The 24,124-nt window shown below is 49.0% G+C and overlaps 8 protein-coding genes across 14 annotated transcripts; 4 read left to right on the top strand and 4 right to left on the bottom strand.

The window, feature by feature from the left end:
* Positions 1-207: 207 nt before the first annotated feature.
* On the top strand, positions 208-1,975 carry FOXG_03196 (acid phosphatase; the record flags this gene model as incomplete). The annotated part of the gene is made up of 4 exons (XM_018380800.1): positions 208-350; positions 422-1,364; positions 1,418-1,803; positions 1,858-1,975. 4 exons carry the CDS (start codon positions 208-210, stop codon positions 1,973-1,975), a joined length of 1,590 nt encoding a protein of 529 aa, XP_018237161.1.
* A 317-nt stretch (positions 1,976-2,292) lies between these two features.
* On the bottom strand, positions 2,293-4,403 carry FOXG_03195 (glucosamine-6-phosphate deaminase). 3 transcript variants are annotated; one of them, XM_018380798.1, is made up of 4 exons: positions 4,229-4,403; positions 3,850-4,153; positions 3,226-3,804; positions 2,301-3,176 (listed from the first exon to the last, which is right to left on the bottom strand). In XM_018380798.1, the coding sequence occupies exons 2-4, from the start codon at positions 4,027-4,029 to the stop codon at positions 2,655-2,657; spliced, it is 1,281 nt and encodes a 426-aa protein (XP_018237159.1). In that variant the 5' UTR covers positions 4,030-4,153; positions 4,229-4,403; the 3' UTR covers positions 2,301-2,654. The 3 variants fall into 3 exon arrangements, with proteins under 3 accessions (XP_018237158.1, XP_018237159.1, XP_018237160.1); XM_018380797.1 differs by having other exon boundaries at positions 2,293-3,176; positions 3,850-4,403; XM_018380799.1 differs by having other exon boundaries at positions 3,226-4,347.
* Positions 4,404-5,070: 667 nt separating this feature from the next.
* On the top strand, positions 5,071-7,979 carry FOXG_03194 (hexokinase). 2 transcript variants are annotated; one of them, XM_018380795.1, is made up of 3 exons: positions 5,071-6,560; positions 6,608-7,180; positions 7,231-7,979. In XM_018380795.1, the coding sequence occupies exons 1-3, from the start codon at positions 5,965-5,967 to the stop codon at positions 7,706-7,708; spliced, it is 1,647 nt and encodes a 548-aa protein (XP_018237156.1). In that variant the 5' UTR covers positions 5,071-5,964; the 3' UTR covers positions 7,709-7,979. The 2 variants fall into 2 exon arrangements, with proteins under 2 accessions (XP_018237156.1, XP_018237157.1); XM_018380796.1 differs by having other exon boundaries at positions 6,608-7,979.
* A 186-nt stretch (positions 7,980-8,165) lies between these two features.
* On the top strand, positions 8,166-11,270 carry FOXG_03193 (uncharacterized protein). Its single transcript, XM_018380794.1, has 4 exons — positions 8,166-8,398; positions 8,446-8,879; positions 8,929-10,339; positions 10,389-11,270. The coding sequence occupies exons 1-4, from the start codon at positions 8,318-8,320 to the stop codon at positions 11,016-11,018; spliced, it is 2,556 nt and encodes an 851-aa protein (XP_018237155.1). The 5' UTR covers positions 8,166-8,317; the 3' UTR covers positions 11,019-11,270.
* On the bottom strand, positions 9,260-12,760 carry FOXG_18507 (uncharacterized protein). 3 transcript variants are annotated; one of them, XM_018398611.1, is made up of 3 exons: positions 12,040-12,760; positions 11,335-11,989; positions 9,529-11,279 (listed from the first exon to the last, which is right to left on the bottom strand). In XM_018398611.1, the coding sequence occupies exons 2-3, from the start codon at positions 11,768-11,770 to the stop codon at positions 11,167-11,169; spliced, it is 549 nt and encodes a 182-aa protein (XP_018237153.1). In that variant the 5' UTR covers positions 11,771-11,989; positions 12,040-12,760; the 3' UTR covers positions 9,529-11,166. The 3 variants fall into 3 exon arrangements, with proteins under 3 accessions (XP_018237152.1, XP_018237153.1, XP_018237154.1); XM_018398610.1 differs by having other exon boundaries at positions 9,260-11,279; positions 11,335-12,760; XM_018398612.1 differs by having other exon boundaries at positions 9,580-11,989.
* FOXG_03192 (nitrite reductase [NAD(P)H]) lies at positions 11,983-17,075 on the top strand. Of its 2 annotated transcripts, XM_018380792.1 has the most exons (4): positions 11,983-13,189; positions 13,242-13,392; positions 13,443-15,415; positions 15,468-17,075. In XM_018380792.1, the coding sequence occupies exons 1-4, from the start codon at positions 13,125-13,127 to the stop codon at positions 16,546-16,548; spliced, it is 3,270 nt and encodes a 1,089-aa protein (XP_018237150.1). In that variant the 5' UTR covers positions 11,983-13,124; the 3' UTR covers positions 16,549-17,075. The 2 variants fall into 2 exon arrangements, with proteins under 2 accessions (XP_018237150.1, XP_018237151.1); XM_018380793.1 differs by having other exon boundaries at positions 11,983-13,392.
* Positions 15,393-19,374, bottom strand: FOXG_03191 (uncharacterized protein). Its single transcript, XM_018380791.1, has 8 exons — positions 18,999-19,374; positions 18,682-18,930; positions 18,568-18,632; positions 18,064-18,519; positions 17,987-18,002; positions 17,741-17,835; positions 17,315-17,680; positions 15,393-17,263 (listed from the first exon to the last, which is right to left on the bottom strand). Exons 1-8 carry the CDS (start codon positions 19,043-19,045, stop codon positions 17,073-17,075), a joined length of 1,485 nt encoding a protein of 494 aa, XP_018237149.1. The 5' UTR covers positions 19,046-19,374; the 3' UTR covers positions 15,393-17,072.
* A 2,016-nt stretch (positions 19,375-21,390) lies between these two features.
* FOXG_03190 (alpha-D-xyloside xylohydrolase) lies at positions 21,391-23,997 on the bottom strand. Its single transcript, XM_018380790.1, has one exon. The coding sequence runs from the start codon at positions 23,802-23,804 to the stop codon at positions 21,459-21,461; it is 2,346 nt and encodes a 781-aa protein (XP_018237148.1). The 5' UTR covers positions 23,805-23,997; the 3' UTR covers positions 21,391-21,458.
* Positions 23,998-24,124: the final 127 nt, after the last annotated feature.

Raw genomic sequence — 24,124 nt, 5'->3', positions numbered from 1 at the left:
AACCTGTCTTATCTACTCTTTCGGCTCTGTTTGCTCATCGCTCCAAACACTCGGCGCTCTACCGGGAAAACAACCCGTCATCGCCGGTGTCGCCAGCTATTTCTCATCCCTTTGCATCGTTGCACATACTTGCGCGATCACGTTGTGTCGCTGTCTCCCCCGCCGCGCCAATGGGACTTTGACGGCTCTTCTCAACTGAACAATGCCATGTCAACCTACAACTCAATGTCGGGGCTGCCAACTGGCGCCTCTTCCAGCGAAGCGATGGCGATGAACTTCGGATCTGCTCACTCTCAGAGTATGAATATGGACGTGTTCGACCAGGATATGACATTTGATGAATCACTTCTGTAAGCACTGCAGCGCACTTGCAACGCGCGCGCAACTTTGGCTTGGGAGCTAGTCAAACTAACATCTACAGTGATGGAGCTGCACTGCAGACTCTACCTTTCGGCACCTCGTACGACTTGGATGCCTTTTCCTCGACCTTTGAAGATCCCTTCTCATACTCGACTCGACAACAATTCGATCCTCCGCCGAATCAAGATGCCTTGCACGAGGAATCATCTCCCCAGGAGCCCGATAATAAACTTCTTGGGTTCTCCGCTCCCGTTTCCAATGCTACCATTGTCAACGAGAACAACCAATTTGTTGAAGCCGGCATGACGGCTGAATTGTATGGCATGTTCTTCGTTGCCGAGGATGTCTTTGGAGGAGAATCAACCGGACGCCCGATGGAATTGACTTGTTATCGCCGCAACCTCTGGCAGTGTTCGGGGCAGATCACTCTCCCTCGCGGAATCAGGAATATTGTGAATGAACAAGGGCAGCACATTCAAATATTCGAGTTAGTAGCGACTATTGCAGCCATCGAATCCATCGAAGGAAAGGCTACAGAAATAATATCGATCCCCTGGAAAAACGCCAATCCCCAGGGAGGTGATGACTCAAAAGGCGTTTCAGCACCGCCTACTATCACACTGGATATAACGACAGGCCAGGAAATCGACGCACATCGTGTTTCTCTGCCTATATCTTGGAAACGGCTTCAGTTCAAACATGCTACTGCCAACAACGGCAGAAGAAAGGGCTTGCAACAGCACTACGTGGTCCAGATCACCCTGCTGGGAAAGACACAGGCAGGTGAACTCATAAAAATATCGGAGATCAAATCTGGCCCAGTCATTGTTCGTGGCCGGAGTCCTAGAAACTTCGACAGCAGGAAGGACGTTCCTCTTACAGGCGACAAGAGATTTGAGAGGAGAAGCACATCGACGTCAAATGTGGATCACCCAACGCTTAAACTTGAACGGGAGAATTCGACGAACTTCACCCAAAGATTCCCTCCTGCTGGAAATCTCCAGGTAAGACACAAATCAGTCCATGCACATAAAGGACAGAACTGACAGATAAGCAGCCGAACGACTGGGCAACACCTGGGTCAATGACCCATCCACTACCCAGTCCTCAACCCGTTGCAAGTCCACATCCGGCAAAACGAGTCGCCTTATCGCCAACAATGACTAGACCCCCGATACCAGCTTGGTCCAGCGATCCAAACAACTCTGCTAAGGCGACAAATTCCCACAATAACAAAAATTCAATCCCACGTCAGAATGCTTCTCTGCCGATCAATCTATCGCTATCAGAAGACGAGAGAAGTCCGAACCGCTCCAGTGCCGAGCTGCACAGTCCCAATTCTGGCAAAGGCTACACCACCGCAGGGGCGAACAGGGAAAACAGTCCTGCAGATGAGGGGGCCGATCCCTTGTACGAATACTTTCCACTGACTGTGGATGATTGGTACGTTACCACTTTGTTGGATCTCTCCACTTTCACGTTACTAACCTCGGCCAGGATGCCGCCTGTCGATGCTGTTTATCGGCCTCACGTGGTCCATCACACTATCATGCCACCAGAGATGAAAGCACAACAGCTCAAGAGCAAGGCTAAGCGGTACTTTGCCTCTGACTGAAACACAACAGGTGGTTGAAACTGATGAGTTACGAATTGTTGGAAAGCCGATTTCCTGTATATTATATATCTAAGCTTTTGTACGGGCATTCTGGTAAAGGGGAGTCTGTTTGGGATTATAGCACATTGTGAGCAAGTATATACACATTAGGTGGACGGTTAACTCATCATTGAGGGCATGAGATGGTTTGCATCGATACCCGAGAATTTTAATGCGACAATTGGTCATTGCAAAGTCGGTATTACAAAACACAGCATATGTTGTTGAATCATGCTCATGTTGCTTGAGAATGAATCTATACACAGACTGAGTTTTCAAGTTACAAGGGGCAATGGGTTGTATTGAACACCTGTGTATCTTCCAGTCGTCCTAGATGACAATCGATTTTCAAGAAATGACCCTTTTCCCCCAAACGCCTCCACGCCAAAAGACGATACACGCAACACCCATAAACTCCAACACACAACCTATCTAAAAGCCACCAGTGGTATTTGTGTTCTATCTCTAACCTGATTTAAACGCCTTAATCGAATACGGGGCTAAAGATGCTATTGTTGTAGTCATACTGATACAGTCTGATAATTTTGTTCCTGAGCCAACCCTGTAGCGACTGAACAAGACCTTCCTGATCTCCATTTCTTTTCTACTCCTCCTATCCCAATATATCCACCTATCACGTTTAGTGCGCCCCGACGGTGTTCATTTTCTTCTGAAGTTCGGGGTTGGGAGTCAACCTGCGGTTTAGATCTGGCTCAGGAATGCGAGAGGCCATACGGTCGGGAACTAGGTCTGGCGACGGTGATCGCATTGTCTTAATGTTTGCGGTCATCGGTTGAAGCAAATTCGCGACAGGAGCGTCTGGAGACATGGCGACGGCGCTATCGATCATCTCAACTTTCGTCTTTGGGACGTCGGTCTGAACTTCGAGGTTGGGCGTAAGTCTGCGGTTCAGGTTCGGTTCCGGAATACGCGATGCCATTCGGTCGGGGAATAAATCGGGCGAAGGGGTTCTCATAGAGTAGTCACCCGCAGGTGTCTCTCGCAAGAGGTGTGAAGCAATCGGCTCCGGAGCGATAATCGCAGGACTCTGAGCTCTCCGAATCTTGGTTTCAGGGATAGCAACATTGCCAGTTCGTACTTTGGAGGGAAGAATCTGCTCGAATCCCTGCTCGCGAGCAACTTTCTCGATGCTCTTGAAGTACTGTCCTTCATGTTAGCGGAGTCTCATTATGGGAGGAAGAGTTGCTTACCTTCACTGTCTTGACCTGAAGTTCCAATGTGGCGTCCTCGTCGACGACAATCATGGGATGAGGGTGGAGCTGAAGGCATGATAGCGACCACATGTGGTTGACGCCTTGTTCGACGCATTTCTGCAATGCAAGCGCCTTGCGGGCTCCCAGGATAATGACAACAACCTCTCTTGCTTCAAGGACAGTTTGGACGCCCACAGTCAAAGCCATTCTTGGCACCCGGCTTACATCGTTGTCAAAGAAGCGCGAGTTGGAAAGAATGGTGTCGTATGCTAATGTCTTGACTCGGGTACGACTGGCAAGGCTAGATCCGGGTTCGTTGAAAGCGATGTGCCCGTCTTCACCAATACCGGCCAAGAAGAGATCAATACCACCAGCTGCCTTGATAGCTTCCTCGTATGCATCACATTCGGCTTCCGGGCTGGCAGCATTGCCATTAAGTATGTGGACGTTGGAAGGATGAATGTTGACATGAGAGAAGAAGTGCTTCCACATAAAGGAGTGGTAGGAGTTTGGGTCGTCTCGAGGAAGACCGACGTACTCGTCCATGTTGAAGGTGACTACATTCTCGAACGAGACCTGCTATAGTTAGATGCTGCCCTAGGATGAGGTGATGCGACATACTTCGCCAGCCTTGTACTTGCGTACTAGCATATCATACACTCCGACCGGGCTAGAGCCTGTAGGGAGGCCGAGGATAAAGGGATGCTCGGGTGTGGGTTGGAAGGCATTGATGCGCTCCACGACGTAATTGGCGACATACTTGCATGCCTCAGTCTCGTCGTCACGGATGATGAGCCGCATGATGTGGTTGTGTTATTGGTAGTGGGTGATGTTATAAGTGTTGGGCTTAGAAATGAAGTTATCAAGTAATGTACTTTTGGTAGGAGTTCTTGAGTGTGTTGGGGTTTGAAGAAATATGATTACACTTTCGAGGAGTCAGTTGCTTATGAAGAGAACTTATCAAAGGCGTACAAGTCACTACCAAGAGAGAGTCACTTGCCATCCATGGGGACCCGTTGCATCATGATAGAAGCCACTAGATAAGGACGCCACTTTCCTTTTCGCTCTCCCACTGCCATTCATGATGCAGCGTGGGGAGGGCGACCTCGGTCAGTGGGCAATGTAAGGTTGGATAGCAAGTCACGATAGGTGCAGTGATTCATGGTGGAGGGAATGAAACGTTTACTATGAAGTTTGACACTGTTTGAAAAGCCGCACTGTATTGCTCATGATAGGTAAGGTAGGTAGTGTTGTCAAGGTTGCTTCTGCTTCCATTGGCCAAAGCCAAGCTTCCTTGTTTCTACGGGGCAAAGACGGATATAGTCAGTGATATACAGTAGCCGGCATTAGCTCCGATGTAAGGTAGCGTTGGAGGGATGTTATCAGATCCATGGTACATAGGTCTCGGAATCCCGATTTCTCTTTATGGGAGGTGGAAGCATGATAGAGTTCTTTTGCTCGTATTGGATACTTCTGAAACTTTGTCGTTACGTGAAGTCTCCGCCTCAGCATTGAAACCGAGGCCACCACCCTCAAGATGATCAAGAATTGAAGCCGTGTAAGCGCACTAGTTGATGACAGGATTGGTTCCAGGGTTTTGTTCTTGTTCTTGTTCATGTTCATGGCAAGGTCACTTCAATGCAGGGGTCCAGGATAGTTAGTGGTAGACGCGCCGAAGAAGGGCAGATTGTTTCAAATTACGTTCCTTGGCGATGTCTGTGTAACAAGGACAAGTTTGAAGTAACATGTAAAATCAGATGAACCCTCTGAACTAATGGAGATTGTTGAGACGACCACAAATAAGCCTCCTCTTGGTCTCCAATAGTAGTAGCGGTGCACTAACAATTAAAACGTGACGGGGCCCATGTCACTCACTAATAAAAAACCATCCACTTTCTCACGGGGCACTCACACTCACACGCAACGTTACGTTACAACTAACTCCTCCACATCTGGCTACGATCCTCGACCCCGTCTGACCCAACAATCTCCAAGGCCACAGAGAGGTCAAAGGCCACAGAGAGGTCAAAGGCCACAATGACAATTACAGCTACAGGCGCTTCTGCTCACTAATTTGCTGGCTCGCAGCGCTGTGGCGGTTGTCGCGTGTCGCCTGTGAGAGAGCGTGCGCGTGAGCGGGCGCTTTCGCTGTGCGACGTTGATTTTGATCTCATGGACGAATTGGAGGCGATATGATACATTACTACTACCAATTACCACTTACCTACACCTACTCTTCTTGCTCTCCCTCTACTTCCATGACACAGCGTGAACTGCACTGCACTGCACTGAACTGAATTCGACCAGACCGACTCCCCCTTGCAACGTCGACTCTTTTTCTGCTTCTTCTCTGTGGGACTCTGTTGTCGTCTGCTCCGCTCTACCCGTCCCTTCTCATGCTTTGACCCCGTCAACTCCTGGCATGTCCCATCAGAGGTGGCCCATCTCCATCTTCGTGTTGTTTCCTTCAGATCTCCCCTCGTCTGAGCTACCTATCCAGGAACCTGTGCCTGTCCATCAGACACCCTCCACCTGCTAGTAGCAGTAGTAGTTGGTCCATCCATCGGGGCGTAAGATTCTCACCCTCACCCCATCCCATCTATTCCTTCGAAGGCGGTTGCTTCAACCTCTTCTTTTCGCATTCTCTTGGACTATTTACATTCTGCCGTGTCCATGACTCAAACCTTCTTCCTTTTCCCCTTTCGTTTCTATTTTCCATAATCACTCGTTACCATCATGCCAGCGACTTTTCAAAAGACACTCTTGGCTGCCATCATCAAGAGCCTCCTTCGGGGGAAATCACTGGTTCAGTCACTCTTGGCTTACTGGGGCAGCTCTCTGGGGCTTGAGACAAACACAAAGACGCGATTCGCTAATACGCCATGCAAATCTGCCCAAGACTTCCTCAAAGAGGCAGAGGCTCTCTTCCTCGACCCTGTCAGTCAAGATGGCCTGCAAGAACTATCTAACAACCTACGAAAACAACTCCTAGAGCGACTAGAAACTGATATGGAGTGTATGCTGCCGTCATACAGTCATCAGCTGCCAAGAGGTACAGAGGTCGGCCGCTTTGTGGCATTGGATGTTGGTGGTTCGACCCTCAGAGTAGCATTGGTGGAACTGTGTGGTCGCGTGTCCAATATTGGCGAGGAGAGCAGGATTGTGAGCATGAGAAACTTCCACATCACACCCGAGATCAAAGCCCTAGAAGGCATGTTGTTCTTCGACTGGATGGCCGAGAAAATACTAGAGACTCTATCAGCAGAGCTAGAGCAGCAAGATAGATCTGATGGACCTTTGCCTATGTCGATGGCATGGAGTTTTCCCATTGAGTATGCTTATTCCACACGCCCTTTCGTCCAGAGCTAATATTTGTTAGACAAACATCACTGGCAGGTGGCAAGTTGCAAGGGATGGGCAAGGGCTTCGCTGCGTGCAACGGGTTGTTGGGTCAAGATCTTGGAGAGATCGTACGAACAGCCTGCTTGAACCGCGGTCTCAACGTAGAACTTCGAGCTATTGTCAACGACTCTAGTGCATGCTTACTATCGGAGTCGTATAACCACCCCACAACGAGATTCGGTCTCATCCTTGGTACTGGCGTCAACCTCGCTGCCTATCTTCCTGTATCCGCCATCGGACGTGTCAAATTTGGCGAGCGTCCTCCCCAATGGTTCGAGAAAGCGACACATGTCATCATCAACAGCGAGATCAGCATGATGGGACGTGATATCTTGCCCTTGACAAGATGGGACCGGCAATTATTGATGAATCACTCCCGACCTGAGTTTCAGCCTCTAGAGCACATGGTCAGCGGCATGTATCTGGGCGAGATTTGCAGATTGGCACTTGTTGAGGCGATTGAGTCGACTGGGGTTTTTGGAGGTGTTGTTCCTGTGTCCCTGGAGAAACCTTACTCGTTCTCAACCGAGACACTTTCTATCATTGAGAGGTGAGTTTTAGACTCAAGATTGTCCAGCTTCAGCATGCTAACGATCATAGGGATACAAGCTCTGATGCCGAAGAGGCACGCAAGCAATTTTCCTCTCGCCACCCATCGAGCCAACCCCCCACAGGTGCTGATCTATCATTCCTCAAGCAACTAGCCGGTCTAATCTCCAGGCGCTCAAGTGCGCTTGTTGCTGCTGGCGTACACGCTTTCTGGAACTTGCGCATCGACAGCCAGAACAAGTTCGTGTCCACACTATCACCCGAATCATCTGAGCGAGACAGCGCCGAAGCAGACCGTGACCTGGCTGAGACGACAGTAGCCTACAACGGCGGCGTTATTGAGAGCTACCCTGGCTATCTTGATAGTTGTCAGTCGTATCTAAATGACTTGGTAGCGGCTGACAAGATGAAAAAGTCTGGAAACAGAACAATCAAGCTTGTGTCAGCAAAGGAGAGCTCCCTGATGGGAGCAGCAGTGGCCTTGGCCTCTTTGGAGGTCGTAGAGGGGCCATTGGGCGTGGTTGGCTAAAGAAAAGGAACAAGTATACGCCATCTTAATGTCACGTTATAGCATTGCATCGGTGTTGGGCGTTTTGGTTTTTGAGATGAAAATATCTTTGGATGATTTCTTATGGAGAATATATTCGGATGATAAACTTGGGACGGAGATGTCGATACTATATTAATACAGCCCTTAGACACACGTGTCCCTGGGAACTGCTCATGATAACCTTAGGCCCCAAAATTTGATTCTCCAGTCTTGAATAATAGTCATATCAAAAGATCTGCTATCGCAATAACTGAATTTTCTTATGCTGGTGTTTGGTACCACCTTCATCACTGACTGCGCGGTACCGCCTTCACCAACTGAAGGTTGGTGCCCGCTCCACTCATAAGGCCATTTAGGTGGACTTGATGGTCACGTGCACGCGTCAAACTCTCGCGTTGAGTGGCCGGCGCGTCTGCAGCTTCACATAGTTTCTAGGCACCCCACGGTATCTTCTACACCAACCTAATATCTTCCCGCAGCTGTTGATCTCTTGAGCTTAGATTAATTTTTTGACTTAATGTCATAACCACGGTGTTGTTCGATTATTTTGTTCTCTTTCATCCTATCCTTTTGCCCTGAACACGCGACATGGCCACCACCGACACATTTGCTGAATGCGCCATCGCGTTCGTCGCCAGCAATTTACTGACCCCTAAACTGGTCGGAGAGGTATGCTGAAGCTGCCAAGCTCAATTATCAATACTGACAACTCCTAGCTATCAACAATCTTAGAAGAAAATGGTGCAGAAATATGCGAACCTCGACGCGACGGCTCATTACCGATCGAGAAGGTCACCCACATCATCTCCAACACGATCGATTTCCCCCAGTTCACTGAGGCACAGGCCCATATGATCCCTGTAGTGACGACTCAATGGATCACCTTCTCAATAGCTCGCAGGAAACAGGCTCAAATTAGACCTTTTTCGCCTGATCCGAGAATGATCTTTTCCGAGGTGGTGGTGACTTGCGCGGATCTACCAGAGACCGACAAGGAGAGTATTGCTGGTGCTACAATGGCTTTGGGTGGACAAGAAACAAAAGATGCGTCTAAATTGACCACACATATTTGCGCCCTATCGATGGATCATCCCAAGGTCCAAGTTGCTCTACAAAAGGGATGGAAAGGCAAAGTTGTGCTGCCACACTGGTAAGTCTTGCACAAATGGCTTATAATGCTGGTCGTTGACAATCTCCAGGTTCGATGATTGTTTCAAACTTGGGAAACGTATCGACGAAGGTCCCTATCTACTACCCGATCCCGAAATTCTTAAGAAGACTTCCGCGGACGATCTCAAAATTCCCTCCAACGAAAACCTCGCGGGTGCGACATCGCCGACACCGAATTATCTGCCTTTACCCTTACCTTCTGATGGGGAGATTGTACGCCCACCGGCCACTGTCTTCCAAGACCGAAATGTACTGCTATCCGGGGATCTAACTATAACCGATCGACTGTCAAAGGTGGTCAAGGAAATCATCGTCAGAGGAGGCGGAAGGCTCGTGGATAAGGTCGAGGATTGTGACATGCTCATCTGCCAATATCGCGATGGTCCGCAATATGTCCAAGCTGCGCAGTCGTGCAAAGAAGTTGGAAATCTGGCCTGGCTTTACTGGCTTATCGTTCATAACGAGTGGACATCGCCCCTTCGTCGATTGCTACACTATCCGATCCCCAAGGATGGTATAGAAGGATTCAAGGGTCTACGCATTACAGTATCAAATTACGGTGGTGAAGCACGAATTTACCTGGAGAACCTGATCAAGGCTTCTGGAGCCGAGTTCACCAGAACGATGAGAGCTGAGAACACGCATTTAATCACTGCTAGAGACTCGAGCGAGAAATGCAAGGCTGCTCCTGAATGGGGGATTGCCGTTATCAACCATCTCTGGATTGAGGAAAGCTATGCCAAGTGCGAAATTAGGCCCATCAACATTAAGAAGTATAATCATTTCCCTCCGCGCACTAACCTGGGCGAGATAATCGGGCAAACGTTCTTTGATGAACCAAAGTTGCGCGAAAAGTACTACCCCGGGGGGCAGGACAAGCTATCGCCGCGAGCCAAGAGGAAGCGAGCAATCCTGGAAGCTGCAGAGGATAACGCATATTCACGAGGGCCAGCAGAGGGTGTTGTTGTTGGTCAGGTTGGCAATGAGGACGTTGAGATGGAAGACTCTAATAGAGGAGAGAGCGAGAAGTCTGCAAAGAAGACGAGGACCATCGGAGATGCAACACCAATTCGTCCACGTCGTACTGGGAAGGAGAACGAGACACCGTCGGTGGCTTCTACAGGAAGCCGTAGCGCCAAAGCGAAAGCTCAAGAACGTCTGCATGGCCTGAGCGACGATATCGCGCTTTATGAAAAGGAGAAGAAGAGACATGCCAAGGGAGGCAATGCAATCTGGGGTGGAAAACGAGCAGCCGACCAGGCCGAAAAGACTAACAGCAAAACCAAACAAGATGAGAAGCCTGAAGATGAAGATGCTGACGCGTTAGCGAAGCGACCGACCAAAAAGACCAAGCAGTCACTTCCAGACATTCAGATGCGTGTCGTCTTGACTGGATTCACTCGCTGGGTTGGAGACAAGAACAAGGAAGATCAAGATCGAGTACGTAAGCGCGAGCCATTTGTTTGAATCTATTCTAACCAAATGACAGAGAAAACTCCGGGACATGGGGATACAGATCGTTCAAGAGGGTCAACCGTGCGACTATCTGGCAGCCCCTAGTGTTGTCCGCACTGTCAAATTCCTATGCGCGCTTGCACGCGGCCCAACAGTGATCTCATCAACTTTCATTGACCAGTCTTTGGACAAGGGTACCCTTCTCGACGTTGAGGATTTCATCCTCAAAGACAATGCGGCCGAGAAAAGGCACAACATGGTCCTTGAGACATCAGTCGCTCGTGCCAAGGCAAATAGAGGCAAACTTCTTGTTGGTGTTCCCATCTATTGCACGGAAAAGATCCGCAATGGTGCGGAGAGCTACAAAGCGATCGCCGAGGCCAACGGGGCGATCTTCAAGATCTACCGGGCTCGGAGCGGGACGACGATCCGACCAACAACGGCAGAGGAGGAGGGTAATGCGCCACCCGAGCCAGTCTACCTATTAAGTAGCGGACGTCCCGACGAGAGGCCGCTTTGGGAGAAATTCCGTGATATGGCGTACAACGGCAACATGGAGCCTCGTATTGTTGCACCTGACTGGCTGCTCGATGTCGCAATGGCTCAACAGGTGCGGTTTGATGACAAGTTTCTGGCGGAGAACTTTTACGGAAATTCGCAGTAGCCCTTTCTCTGGCTGTTGCTTGATGGCGTTCAGGATGGTTTAACATCGCTGCCGATGTTGGAGTCCGTAGTCGGTTCATATTGGTGCGCGTACTGTGATGAAAAGTCGCATGTGCCTTATGTAGAGATGAGTATGTATGTTTCGGTGCTTAGAAGAATTTGACGCCTAATGAGTCGTCCTGGCCGAATATTTGAGCTTTGTTTCGTTTGACGAGGATGTTCAGAGCTTTTAGAAGGACATCAGTGTCCATGCCGTGAATGTCTATGAGGATCAGCCATAGGATCTTTAACATATTGTTTGGTCTGACTGAAATTACCATTTCCTTTTGTACCATCTCCCTCGACAAGTTCATAGACTGTAAGAACACTGCCCTTCTGTCCCGTCTCTTCGACGTAGTTCTCTACAAGCTCCGCCCACTCCTCGGGCTTTCGCCAATACAGAAACACAACATCCCCTGTTGTTTTGCCTCCGACGTATTCTACACGCCCATCTGTGTGCATATAAGAAATCACATCACGGATGTCATCAAATTGTAGCCTTCGATCGAGTTTTCGGTTTACAAAGAGATCTGAATCTGCTGCTTCGGACAGCGATAGGCGGAAGATACGGTTATGTCGCGCGTAGGCGAGGATAAGATCGGACCATTTGTTGCGCTGGGCGTGGAGTGTAGTGAGATTAGTTTGGCGTGTGAAGAAGGCGGGGAAATGGTACTCGCGGGGGAATGCGAAGGAGGATTCGGTGGTAGTCGCCATTGTCTAGGTTGGTGATGTTTGTGTGGTGTTGAGGATTGGAGGGGCTGAGACGATGACGTGGGAGGGGCTCTACAGCTAAGGTACCCGTCAGGCTAAACACGTGTGATAGGTCCATCGGCCAAAGCCGTTTACGGTAATGCAATGCAATTCTAGGCCTCAGACTTCAGTATCCCATTCTTGATTAACCCTTGCTACCTTATCGAACCATGCGATGAAGATCTACGGAGTAAACAAAATTCTTTCAGTCCCTTTCGCTTGGAATAACATACCAGAACAAAGTTTGAATTCGTGTTTGTAAATCAGATCATCTCCATTCGTACGACACGACACCAAACTTCGCCTCAGGGATTCCTCTCCGAGACTCCACATAACGGACTTGTCCCCCATAGTCACTGCGTATTCTTGTTGACTATTCCGTGGAGAATGCTTGACAATTGAATCTCCGTGACACTGAGCCGTGGTGTTATCTTTGTGGGGGAACTGTAGGTATCGCCCAGTTAGAGTCGCTGTGTTGCAAAGCAGAAGAGGTTGATATTGAGGCTTATCTATGTCGGCATTGATAAGGAGGCTCACTCCGAGGAGAAAGGTTAATACAGGGAATATGGGAACTAAGGTAGTAAATATTCCCGATCGATACAACACACAAAAATAGCTCGAGGAATTTTGTTATCCGGCTTTGAGTGAGGATTTTGATTGAGCGAGTCTAGAACAATGACATTCCCTGTTCAGGACCTGAGGACATGTTCTCGAGAGAAGGCCAAGAAAGAGCAGTGACAATTCTACACTGAACTAGGCGATATTCGAGATGGCTTCAGCCTTCACCGAGACTCAGATCAGTCAACAACCCACAAAAGACTTCACCGTACGGTGAAACTATGACTTGGAACATAATATTTCGCCAGAAACCGGATGCGATTGTGAGAATCACCTCAAGACCTCATATCATGCTCTATCGTGGTGTGTTCCGACGTACGACCCCTTGGTGAGAATATTGCTTCTCCGCGGAGCCCAAAACGCCTCTACCGTGCGGGCGCAGTCCCTGATTGGTCCCTCAGCCACGGTGCGCAGTCTCCTTATCAAAGATCAGCCCTGCCGAGAGCTGCAAATGCGCTCACTTTCTATGGACGAACGGCGGAAATGCTTAGCACGAGCTGTACTATCCCGGAGATGTACGTTCTAGATAGGGAGATGGGGAAAACATCAGAGGGATCCATAGTTTGTGGTCTTGAGGTACAGAAGACCCTCTTTTTGTAACAGGCTCTGAGAATCACTTATAACCATGAGAGGCCATGATATCCCTTCTATCTTTTGGGTTCCTCTCCCAAGTATACTTGTTTAATATTAACTTGTCAAAATGACTGCAACGACACAAAAACGTGTGGTGGTGGTTGGCCTGGGCATGGTGGGCATTGCTTTCATGTAAGCCCATTTACATTATTTACTTGCCTGCCGTGATCTGACAATAATACAGAGAAAAGCTGCTTAAATATGACGCCAAATCAAAAGAATACGCCATCACAGTGGTTGGGGAAGAACCATATCTCGCCTACAACCGAGTAGGACTCACAACATTCTTCGAGCACCGAAAAGTCGAAGAACTATACATGAACCCAGCAGAATGGGTACGTTCAATCTGAACCAAAACTGCAATCCAGGCACTAACAACCTACAGTACACAGAAGCTGGAAGCTCATTAAACTGTCACATCAACACAAAAGCCACACACATCAACACCGAGGATAAAATCATCGAATGCGCAAACGGCGAGAGTTACCCCTACGACATCCTCGTCCTCGCCACCGGTTCAGACGCTATTCTTCCCCGTATGCTCAAGGGCTGGGACGCAAATGGTGTTTTCGTCTACCGCACAATCGAAGACTTGAACAAGCTTATCAAGTTCTCCAACGACAAGAAGGGCACCAATGGAGCTGTCGTTGGTGGCGGTCTTCTCGGTCTTGAGGCCGCAAAGGCCATGCTTGATCTTGAGACCTTCAACAGAGTCGATGTTATTGAGAAGGCCCAGTGGGTTCTCACAAGACAGATCGACGAGACTGGTGGCAAGATGGTAGCGGATCAGGTCTCGCAGCTTGGCGTGAACCTCAATCTCGGCAAGGGCGTGTCGAGCATGAAGACTGACGAGAACAACAACCTCACTGGAGTTATCTTTGATGATGGCTCAGAGATCAGCTGCTCAACACTGTGCTTTGCTGTTGGTGTCAAGCCGAGAGATGACCTCGCCAGAAGCGCCAACCTCGAAGTTGGACAGCGCGGTGGTATCGTCGTCAACGATGACTTGAGAACGAGTATGCCCGATATCTACGCCATTGGAGAGTGCGCCAGCTGGCGTGGTATGGCTTACGGTCTTATCGCTCCTGGTGTAGCCATGGCCGAAGTCGTCGCTTTCAACCTCACACAAGCCAAGCTCCACAGCCCTCAGACCTTCAAGACTCCCGACATGAGCACAAAACTCAAGCTCCTCGGAGTCAACGTCGCTAGTTTCGGTGATTGCTTCGCCGACCGCGATGGTCCCGTGACGCTTCCTCCCAAGTACGCCAGGACACTCGTCAATGGCGACGCTAAAGAGCCCAAAGCTGTACAAGCTCTTACATACAAAGACCCTTTCTCGAATGTGTACAAGAAGTACATATTTACTAAGGATGGAAAGTACCTTCTTGGTGGTATGATGATTGGCGATGTCTGTGACTACGTCAAGCTTCTACCAATGGTCAAGGCGCAGAAGGAGCTTGAGATTTCTCCCAGCGAGCTTATTCTCGGTGCCAAAAAGGATGGTGGCGAGGATACTGATGATCTCGACGATGATGCTCAGGTGTGCTCGTGTCATAACGTCACAAAGGGCGACATCGTCAAGGTTGTCAAGGATGGCACTTGCAAGGATGTTGCCAGCATCAAGAAGTGCACAAAGGCCGGCACCGGCTGTGGAGGTTGTGTTCCGCTCATCACCACCATCTTCAACAAGACAATGGCATCTATGGGCCAGGAGGTCACCAACTACGTGTGCTCGCACTTCAACCACTCTCGCGCTGACCTGTTCAACATCATCATGGTCAAGCGCCTCAAGAACATGGGTGAAGTGATGCGCGAGGCTGGAAACGACAAGGAGGCTCTTGGCTGTGAGCTATGCAAGCCTGTGGTAGCAAGCATCATGGCTTCACTGTGGAACAGACACGTCATGGACAAGACCACTCACGGTCTCCAGGAGACCAATGATCGCTTCTTGGGTAACATCCAGCGAGACGGTACCTACTCTGTTGTCCCTCGTGTATCCGGTGGTGAGATTACTCCTGACAAGCTTGTGGTCATTGGCGAGGTTGCCCAGAAGTACAACCTCTACACCAAGATCACAGGTGGTCAGCGTATCGACTTGTTTGGTGCCCAGAAGCAGGACCTTCTCGACATCTGGGGCCAGCTTGTTGCTGGTGGTATGGAGTCTGGCCATGCTTATGCCAAGTCTCTGCGAACCGTCAAGAGTTGCGTTGGTTCTACATGGTGTCGATTCGGTCTGAGTGACAGTGTTGGCATGGCCGTTCGTCTGGAGGAGCGATACAAGAGTATTCGAGCTCCTCATAAGATCAAGGGTGGTGTGAGTGGTTGTGTACGAGAGTGTGCTGAAGCTCAAGGCAAAGAGTATGTTTCGCCCCCATCTTTCAATTCTTCGGTCTGCTAACATGGATTTCAGTTTCGGTTTGATTGCCACTGAGAAGGGCTGGAACATCTTCGTTGGCGGTAACGGTGGTGCGAACCCTCGCCATGCCGAGCTTCTAGCCAAGGATGTGCCCCCAGCTGATGTTGTGACAATCCTTGACCGATATCTCATGTTCTACATGCGCACAGCCGACAAGCTTCAGCGAACAGCCCGCTGGATCGAGAACCTCCCCGGTGGTATCAAGTACCTTCAGGAGGTCATCCTTGAGGACAAGCTCGGCATCAACGCCTCACTCGAGGCGCAGATGGAAGAGCTTGTTGACAGCTTCTTCGACGAGTGGGCCGAAGCTATCAAGAGCCCTACCATCGCTGCCAAGTTCAAGCAGTTCGCCAACACAAACGACACAACACGCAACATGGAGCTTGAAGATGACCGTGGTCAGAAGCGACCAGCTTTCTGGCCTGCGGACGCTGCAGCTACAGACAACTTCTCAGGTCTCAAGGACAAGTGGTCCATGACTTCTTGGGAACCCATCATCGAATCTTCATACTTTGACGGTGCTGACGAGTTGCCAAACGGTATCTCCGCCACTGTCAAGCGCGGTGACACGCAGCTCGCCATCTGGCGCATCAAGGGCGTCTACTACGCCACACAACAGATGTGTCCTCACAAGCGTGCATTTATCCTCTCTGACGGTCTCATCGGCCAAGAGCCCAACAAGGCTGTGACGAATGGGGATAAGGATGGTGCTTCACCCTGGGTCTCATGTCCTCACCACAAGCGCAACTTTGACCTTGGCAACGGTGCCTGCAAGACAGACGAGTCTCTCTCCATCGCCACATTCCCTACCGAGGCTCGAGCCGACGGTATGTTGTACCTCAAGCTTCCCCCTGTGGAGGAGCTTGATGCCGCCTTGGGCACAAAGAAGTGGATGGTCAAGAAGGGCGAGGCCGGTGAGGCGCCTCTTGCTAAGCTTGACAGCAAGATCAAGTTTGTTGGGTTGAGGGGAAAGAAGCCATATGTCAAGCCGACTGGTGGTGCGAAGATGACCACTAAGCCACTTGACCTTATGATGGCAGCGAATGGTTGTGGCGGCGGTGCGCCGGAATGGTAGAGAAAAGAAACATAGAGGATAGACGTGCTTAAGATATCATGGTTCGGCGTTGGGGATATACCGGAATGGTTTGGGTCATTATGAGTTATGTTATGTAGAGCATATATAAATACCTCTTTTTATGTTACGTCAAGCTCAACATCAAGCACATGGTCCCTTATCAACCCAATGATGAGTTCGATGGGCATGAGCATGGTGTAAAAAGTGCTTATTGAGGAAGAACCGGATGATAAATTCATCAAAGGGCCTCCTAAGCTTATGCTAAACTTGCCTAAGTTTTTTCATTGCTTAGGATCGAGTTCTCTTTCCTCTCTTCTCCTAGCCTGAGTCTAGACACTGTACCGAAGAAGGTGGTCACTGAAGGACATCGGCGAATGGAACGACGATAGGACGTGGCTATTAGATATATAGAGGTCTTCTTATACTAGATCTTTCAACTTTCTAGGGTAATCTTGAAATTATGTCCTCTAATCCTTCTGTTATATAGCCCATTAGAAGTTAGCAACACGGATGAGGTTCGTCGCTCAAAGCTCCTGGCGAGGCCTCTCATCATGGGTGTTGGTAACAGCAATGACACCGCCGTCCTTCTCAATATCCGCAGGAAGGTTTCCGAGAGCTCGATCGCCAAACATGAGATCAATCTCCTCGAGAGATAGCCCCTTCGTTTCTCGAAAAGCAAAGATAAGGGTGGGCAGTGTGATGACAAGATTGAAAGCTGTTGGTGTAAGTCAATTGACCAAAGAAAAGCCCCACGGAGTTTACTTACCAACGAAGAGGAAATAGAACTTCCAACCAAGCTCCTCGAGGGCAAAGGGACTGACTTGGTTCCAGAAAGTGCTCACAAGCCAGTTACCGATACCTGTGGCGAATGCGCAACCCTTTCCTCGGATTTGATATGGCATTACCTCGGACATGTACGTCCAGGATACAGGACCAAACGATAGCGAGAAGATGATTGTGACACAGAATAAGAAGGCAACTCCGGCAATACTTAGGCCACGGTGTGAGCCATCAACGTTTTGAGAGTTGACCGCACTCTCTAGGATCAGAGCAATGGTGATAGCAATAATTCCATAAATAAGAGGCCTCTTTCGGCCGATCCTATCAGAGATAAAAGTGATGAAAAACAGATCTCAAAATTGTTAGTCTTCAAACAGGGAACTTATTGAAGGAAACAAGATGCCGAACTTACTGGCCAAAGGACCGGTACAGTTGTAAATGCCTGCAACCAGAAGACTTGTCTTTCCAGTGATTCCAAGCTTCTCGTACATAATTGTTTGGTAGTAACTGCGTACGTCTGTTAGTGAGCGTATACGAAATACTTGTCATGTGATTCTGTATTTTAAGCAAGCAGTTATGGCGAAAGTTGAGGTGAAATCAGAATGGTGTTCAGAAATCAAGACAGCATCAAGGATTCAAGAATAGGTCAAAAGCTTACCCAATGACATTGATTCCTAGGATTTATGTTAGTACGTGCTCTTGAAACAGGTGGTTCTCTAATATAAGGCACCATACCAGTGAATTGAGTAAAGACTTGAACAAGAGTTCCAAGCATAAGGCGCTTCCTCCACTGAGGCACCTTGAACATGATCATCCAACCAGGTGCAGTGGCAGCCTTCTCGGCATCAAGAGTGAGCTTGATCTCATTGAACTCAGACTTGATCCACTCATCATTCGAGCCATCAAAGTGCAACTTTCGAAGCGTTCTCATTCCATCGTCCAACTGATCTGTCGCGATGAGATGTCGGGGTGTCTCGGGAAGCCAGAGCATACCCAAGCACAAAAGTGCAGACGGGAATGTTTGGAAAGCCAAGGGGAAACGCCATTGGAAAGATGAAGTATCGGGCATATGATGACTTCCATATCCAACCCATGTTGAGACGATGAAACCTACTCCAATCATTTGTTGGGCGAGGCCGACAATAAGTCCTCGATTCTTGGGGCTGGCGCATTCGGATTGATAGACGGGAACTATACATCATAAGTTAATCAAACTCACGAATCCGAAGATTGACTTACCACTCATAGAGAGCAAACCAACAGCGAAACCAGCAATAATTCGACCAATAAGCATCATAGCCAGACTGTCGCCTAGTTAGTTCATAGTAGTTGTGTTCAACAATTCATACGTACTGATAGGCCGCCGCTTGAAGAATACCGCCAACCGTGCAAATAGCTGCACCGATTCCGATCGTCTTCCTTCGACCATACTTATCCATAATAACTCCACCGAATAAGGCGCCAAATACTGCTCCACCGCTGAATGTTGAGTTAATGGCGCCTATAATGGAGGATGTAGATGTTGTGTCAAAGTAGTTCTGGAAGTGCTTCGATGCTATCACGTCTGTCATGACACCAGAGTCATAACCAAAAAGAAACGAGCTATCGGTCAAATCAGTCAACATCTTCCCTGTAGTTTAGAACGAAACATCCAGATAACTTGTACGTACCCAATGGCTGCAAAGCAAGCCAGGCCGATACTGTATGCCTTCCCCATTTGAGAGCCTTAACCTGTAAAGTCGTATAAGTGATTCGTAGCCCAATGTATTAGACGATAAATAGCATGTGGATTAGATCCAATACTAACAGCGGACCTTTCACTATTTGTACGACCATCACCCCCAAAGCAATGGCTCCATTCTCGATGCTTCATGTAGCATGTTGATCAATTCTAACTACGCCCTGATCCTCAAAGACCCACGGCCTCTTCTTCCCCAGGGGGCCCCAAAGGCCACCTCCGCAACAGTCATACTACTAGAGGCGGCGATATCACGCAAGGTTTATTGGTATCTCCATGGTGAACCCTGCCCATGACCAGTAACGGCCCGTTTCTGCATCTTCAGCCCTGATATGACCTCTCCCCGGCTTCGGCCGAGGCTCTAGATGGGACATGGCATGCCGAAAATCGTGATCCCGTAGAATTACATGGTGCCCCTGGTGCGATTCCTCGTCGGTTCCGAGCGGTCGGAGAATATACTACTAGTGTTCGGCAACCGGCCCCTCGAGGCGGCGGCTAAATGGTGTTGAAGAATAACCAGCCTATGAATGAACACTCTAAACTTCAACGTGTACAATCGCCCCTAACCTACCAGAGTTATTACCGTGTCAATACCTTGATCAGAGACTAGACGATACAAAAGTCGAACTACGATCATGGTCTGATCTCAGACATCTTAGCACATGGCCTTTAGCTTTTTCCATCCCGGCTAAATTTGAATGCAGCTGTCTACATGGATTAGAGGAACCTGTAAGGGAACCTTTGATCCTTCGTGTGGTTGCTTACACCCGGACCAATCAGTGTCGTTCGGGGGTATTTGACCCGACCCGAGTTCAGATCATCGTCGGATACAACAGGCAGGCCTTTTATTCTATTATTATGTGTATATTCAAGATCCACTGAATGCATCAAGGTAAGATTGGTACTGGTTTCTGACTGAGGAATTACGCCGTTGTCAGTACAGCCCTGCATGTGCTCTAACTGTCTGTCATGTAAACTCATGCTTCCAAGTACTGATAGTGAGACAAAAGGCACCTAGGCTTCGGCTACTAGAGGGACATGTATGTAAAAGGTGAATGAGCCCGAGTCCTTCGGCTTTGGGGGTCCGCAAACTCAACCAGGTCTGCCTCATGAAAGAGTTCTGAGACGGTCGGGAGGCCTTTATGATCATTTAATTAATCACATATACCCTCCCCATCAATATTACACCGTGACAATGTAACCTCAAAAGACAGTGCCTCGAATATGCATATTCTAATCATCCATTTTGATCTTCTTTGCACGGCAGTTGAATGCAATTGCCGATATTCAGTTTTTATAGGTTCTTCTTATGCACTCAATTGTTGGGGTGCAATCAGAGGTCTGGTTTTCATCTCATATTGCCACACATCATATGATACCGGCAAGGCTCCAGTTCTTCCAAAGCAGATGTCTCCTTCTCTTCTAAATGGTTCTGCGCGAATGCTCGGTGATCATTCACATTCCATATCATGGGCAAGTTGCATGTTCCATTTCGTGGATAGTGGCACTCAGGTCACCGCTTATGATGCCACATTTTAAGCGACCGGATAAATGGTGATCGAGGGGGAATGTCTCTCGTTCCATCATTTGATCTGAAATTCCCTGCTACGTTACTTGTCTTGACGATCATATGTTTATTCCCACTTGTCTAGATCCTCTGTACAATATGATTGCCCACTTCACGAGCAAAACGACCAACCAATCGCGACGACTATAGACCACTAAAATTACCATTTCGGGCAATTCCTAACCCCCAAACCCCGCTGGAGACTCAGTGGAGCCTAAACGCGGACTCGGTGGGGAATCACTGTGGGGTGGCCTCAGAGAACAAGAAGCTTCTGCCATTTCTATTGATACCTATGGAAGGGTGCCAAAAAACAACTAGTCTAAAGACCCACTAAGCATACGAAATTTGCCTAAGTCTATCCTAAACTTACCTAGGCTTTTTTGTCTCTTAGGATATAGGTCCTACGTTTCTTGACTCCGCCTGGAAGAATCATCATGAGATACAATTCTCTCAAGGATTTTCAGAGGATTCTCGCTAACTCATGCTCTTTGTGGAGCTCCAAGGTAGCTGCTTAGTGCTGACGAGCAGGCTTGACATGTTCCAACCTCTCGGGACTACGGCACGAGTAACTGGCTACACGGAGGATGTTTTCGCCAGAACACCAATGTCCAAATGTCCGGTCTTCGGATATTGTAATCATTGCAAATTGACATGTGATTGTGAAGACTATGGTCATGAACCGAGTTCTGTTGTGGCTCTAGGGAACACTACGAGACATGAGATGAAAGACATCATATCGACAGTCAAGAGCCTCGACCTCAGAACAAATAGCAACAATTTAATCAAGTCCTCTATATAGTAACTTGAGTCATGAAATCTATGTGCCTATGACAGAGACTCGATTGAGACTGGGGCATCTCCCCTCAAGTCACGACCCTTCTCAGCAACCTTATAATCACCCTTGAGTTTATCAGTACCCTCGAGCTTACCATCTTGTGCAACTACAAGTTCAGCAACAACATTTCCCTCTCCGTCCACCACAGTAGCCTTAGCACCAGGAGAAGCCTGATACAAAGCAACTTCAACGTTGTTCGCAAAGTCATAATCCGCACCAACTTCCTTGCAACTCCCGAGGACAAGAACGGTGTTCTCGCGCACGTAAAGAGGCAATGTGCCAAATGCGTGCTTCTCCTTAAACCATCCAGGACCAGATTTGACTTCGTTCGTGAAATAAGATGTCCATTTTCCCTTAGGGAGGTAGAACTCAACTTCGCCGGACTCTTCATAAATGGGAGCTGCTAGGAGCTGTGATCCGACCATGAACTGGCGATCAAGGTACCAAGAGGTTGGATCTTCAGGGAACTCAAGCGCAACAGCTCGAAGAGACATTGGAATCCCACCCTCTATAGACTCAATAGCCTGAGAGAAGATATACGGCATCAATCGCGTCTTGAGCGCTGTCCACTTGGCTAGAGTCCTGGAGCAACCCTCCTCAGTGGTATCATCATTGTCAACAACCCACGGCACGCGATAAGAATTACTGCCATGCAGACGACTATGACTGCACAGAAGGCCCATCGCGACCCATCGCTTGTAGATCCACGGTGGTGGAGAACCTTCGAAGCCACCAATGTCGCAGCTCCAGAAAGTAAAGCCGCTGAGGCCCATTGATAACCCACCGCGGACAGATTCAGCGAGAGCTTCGGGTGTAGACTCACAATCTCCTCCCCATACGAGAGGGAAGCGCTGAGTTCCAGCACAGGCAGCGCGAGCGTAAAGAACAGCCTCGTTGTCGCCGTATCGCTTCTGGAGAGCCTCGTAAACAAGCTTGTTGTACATGAAGGCGTAGTAGTTGTGCATCTTGTGTGGGTCAACCGAGGCATCGTGCCACTGAACGTCAAGAGTGGGAATACGCTCGCCAAAGTCCGTCTTGAGGGCATCGACGCCCTTGTCAAAGAGTCCGTTTAGGCACTCGGTATACCAGGCACAAGCTTCAGGGTTTGTCACATCCAGAAGACCCATGCCAGCTTGCCAGAGATCCCACTGCCAAATATCTCCATTCTTGCGCTTGAGGAGATAGCCCTTCTCAGCAGCGTGTTTGAATGCCGCACCAGCTTGGCCGATGTATGGGTTGATCCAGACGCAGACCTTCTTGCAAAGCCCACTCTCCTTGAGTCGCGTTATCTGGCCCTTGGGATCCGGGAAACGCTCCTCGTCAAAGACAAAGTCTGTCCATCTGAAGCCCTTCATCCAGAAGCAGTCGTAGTGGAAGACATCAACAGGTGACCCACGAGACTTCATACCCTCAAGGAATGAGTTGACCGTAGTCTCGTCGTAATTGGTAGTAAAGCTAGTCGTCAGCCAAAGACCAAAACTCCAACTGGGAACTTTGTTGGCTTTTCCAGTGAGGACAGTGTATTTCTTGAGAACATCCTTAGGCCCGTCGCCGTAGATGATATACATCTTCAACCTCTGCCCCTCCACAGTTGTTTGCACACGACAACACCTCTCACTACCAATTTCGAAATCTACCTTTCCAGGGTTATCCACGAAGACACCATAACCACGGTTGCTCATCCAGAAAGAAACGTTCTTGTAAGCTTGGTCGCTTGAAGTACCACCATCGGCGTTCCAAAGGATGACATTCTGACCAACTTTGTTCCATGCTCCAAAGCGCTCGCCAAGACCGTGGACGGATTCGCCGACGGACAGAGTCGTTTGCATGAACATGTAGTGCTTGAAGTCGCGCATGTCGCCGGTCTGCATTGGTGTGCTAGGGGCCGGGGAGTAGGCAAATCCTGTGCTACGATTGCCCAGGTTCGTGAGGTGCTTTTTGCCATCTGAGCTGTGGAATTTGATGTCGAAGTTATGTTGGTCAGGATGAATAGTGGCAGAGAGAACTCCAGATTGAATAGTTGTGCCCTTATCACTCTTGACGATCTTTCCCTCAACTTTAGGCTGCCCAGCTGGGAAGAGATCGAAGTTGGGGCCTTTTCGTTGAGCACCGGCCCAATGTGTGGTCTCGATGGAGATAACTCCATCCATCTCTGCTTTGATATCGATATCAAGTGTGGGCTGGTTGAGGGTATCGCCTCGAGAGCGGATGTGCTTCACTGGACATAGCAGATTCAGGGCCTGCTGGTCCTTGCTGGGAGTGATCTCATAGACATCTTCGGCATACTCGGTGCGAAAGTCTTGGGCGGGCAGCCACATGCCATCACGGAGATGCATTTTGGTGTTTTCTTGATTGAAGTGGGAATAGGAGGTATCTTGGCTCGATTGGCCTGTTGATGAGTGAAAAGACGGATTGTTTCTCCAAGAAATAACCAAGTCTTGGTTTAAGAGAGAGAGAGAGAATGATATGGTATTACTCTCCACTTCAACAATCCTCCATCATGGAACCTCAGATGCATCAGCATCCCACTCCTCTCACGGTGACAATTCACCCGGAGCAGCCCCTCTTGACCCCACCAACTTATCATGACATTGTCCCCTCAGCGTCATTCGTTCGGGTCTGGCAACGAGTTACACACATGATGGTCTTGGAGAGT

This window comes from Fusarium oxysporum, chromosome 8, assembly GCF_000149955.1.
Source record: "Fusarium oxysporum f. sp. lycopersici 4287 chromosome 8, whole genome shotgun sequence".
NCBI classification, from domain to species: domain Eukaryota; kingdom Fungi; phylum Ascomycota; class Sordariomycetes; order Hypocreales; family Nectriaceae; genus Fusarium; species Fusarium oxysporum.
The sequence above is the reverse complement of the archived record's forward strand: the minus strand, read 5'-3'. Positions and strand labels throughout refer to the sequence as shown.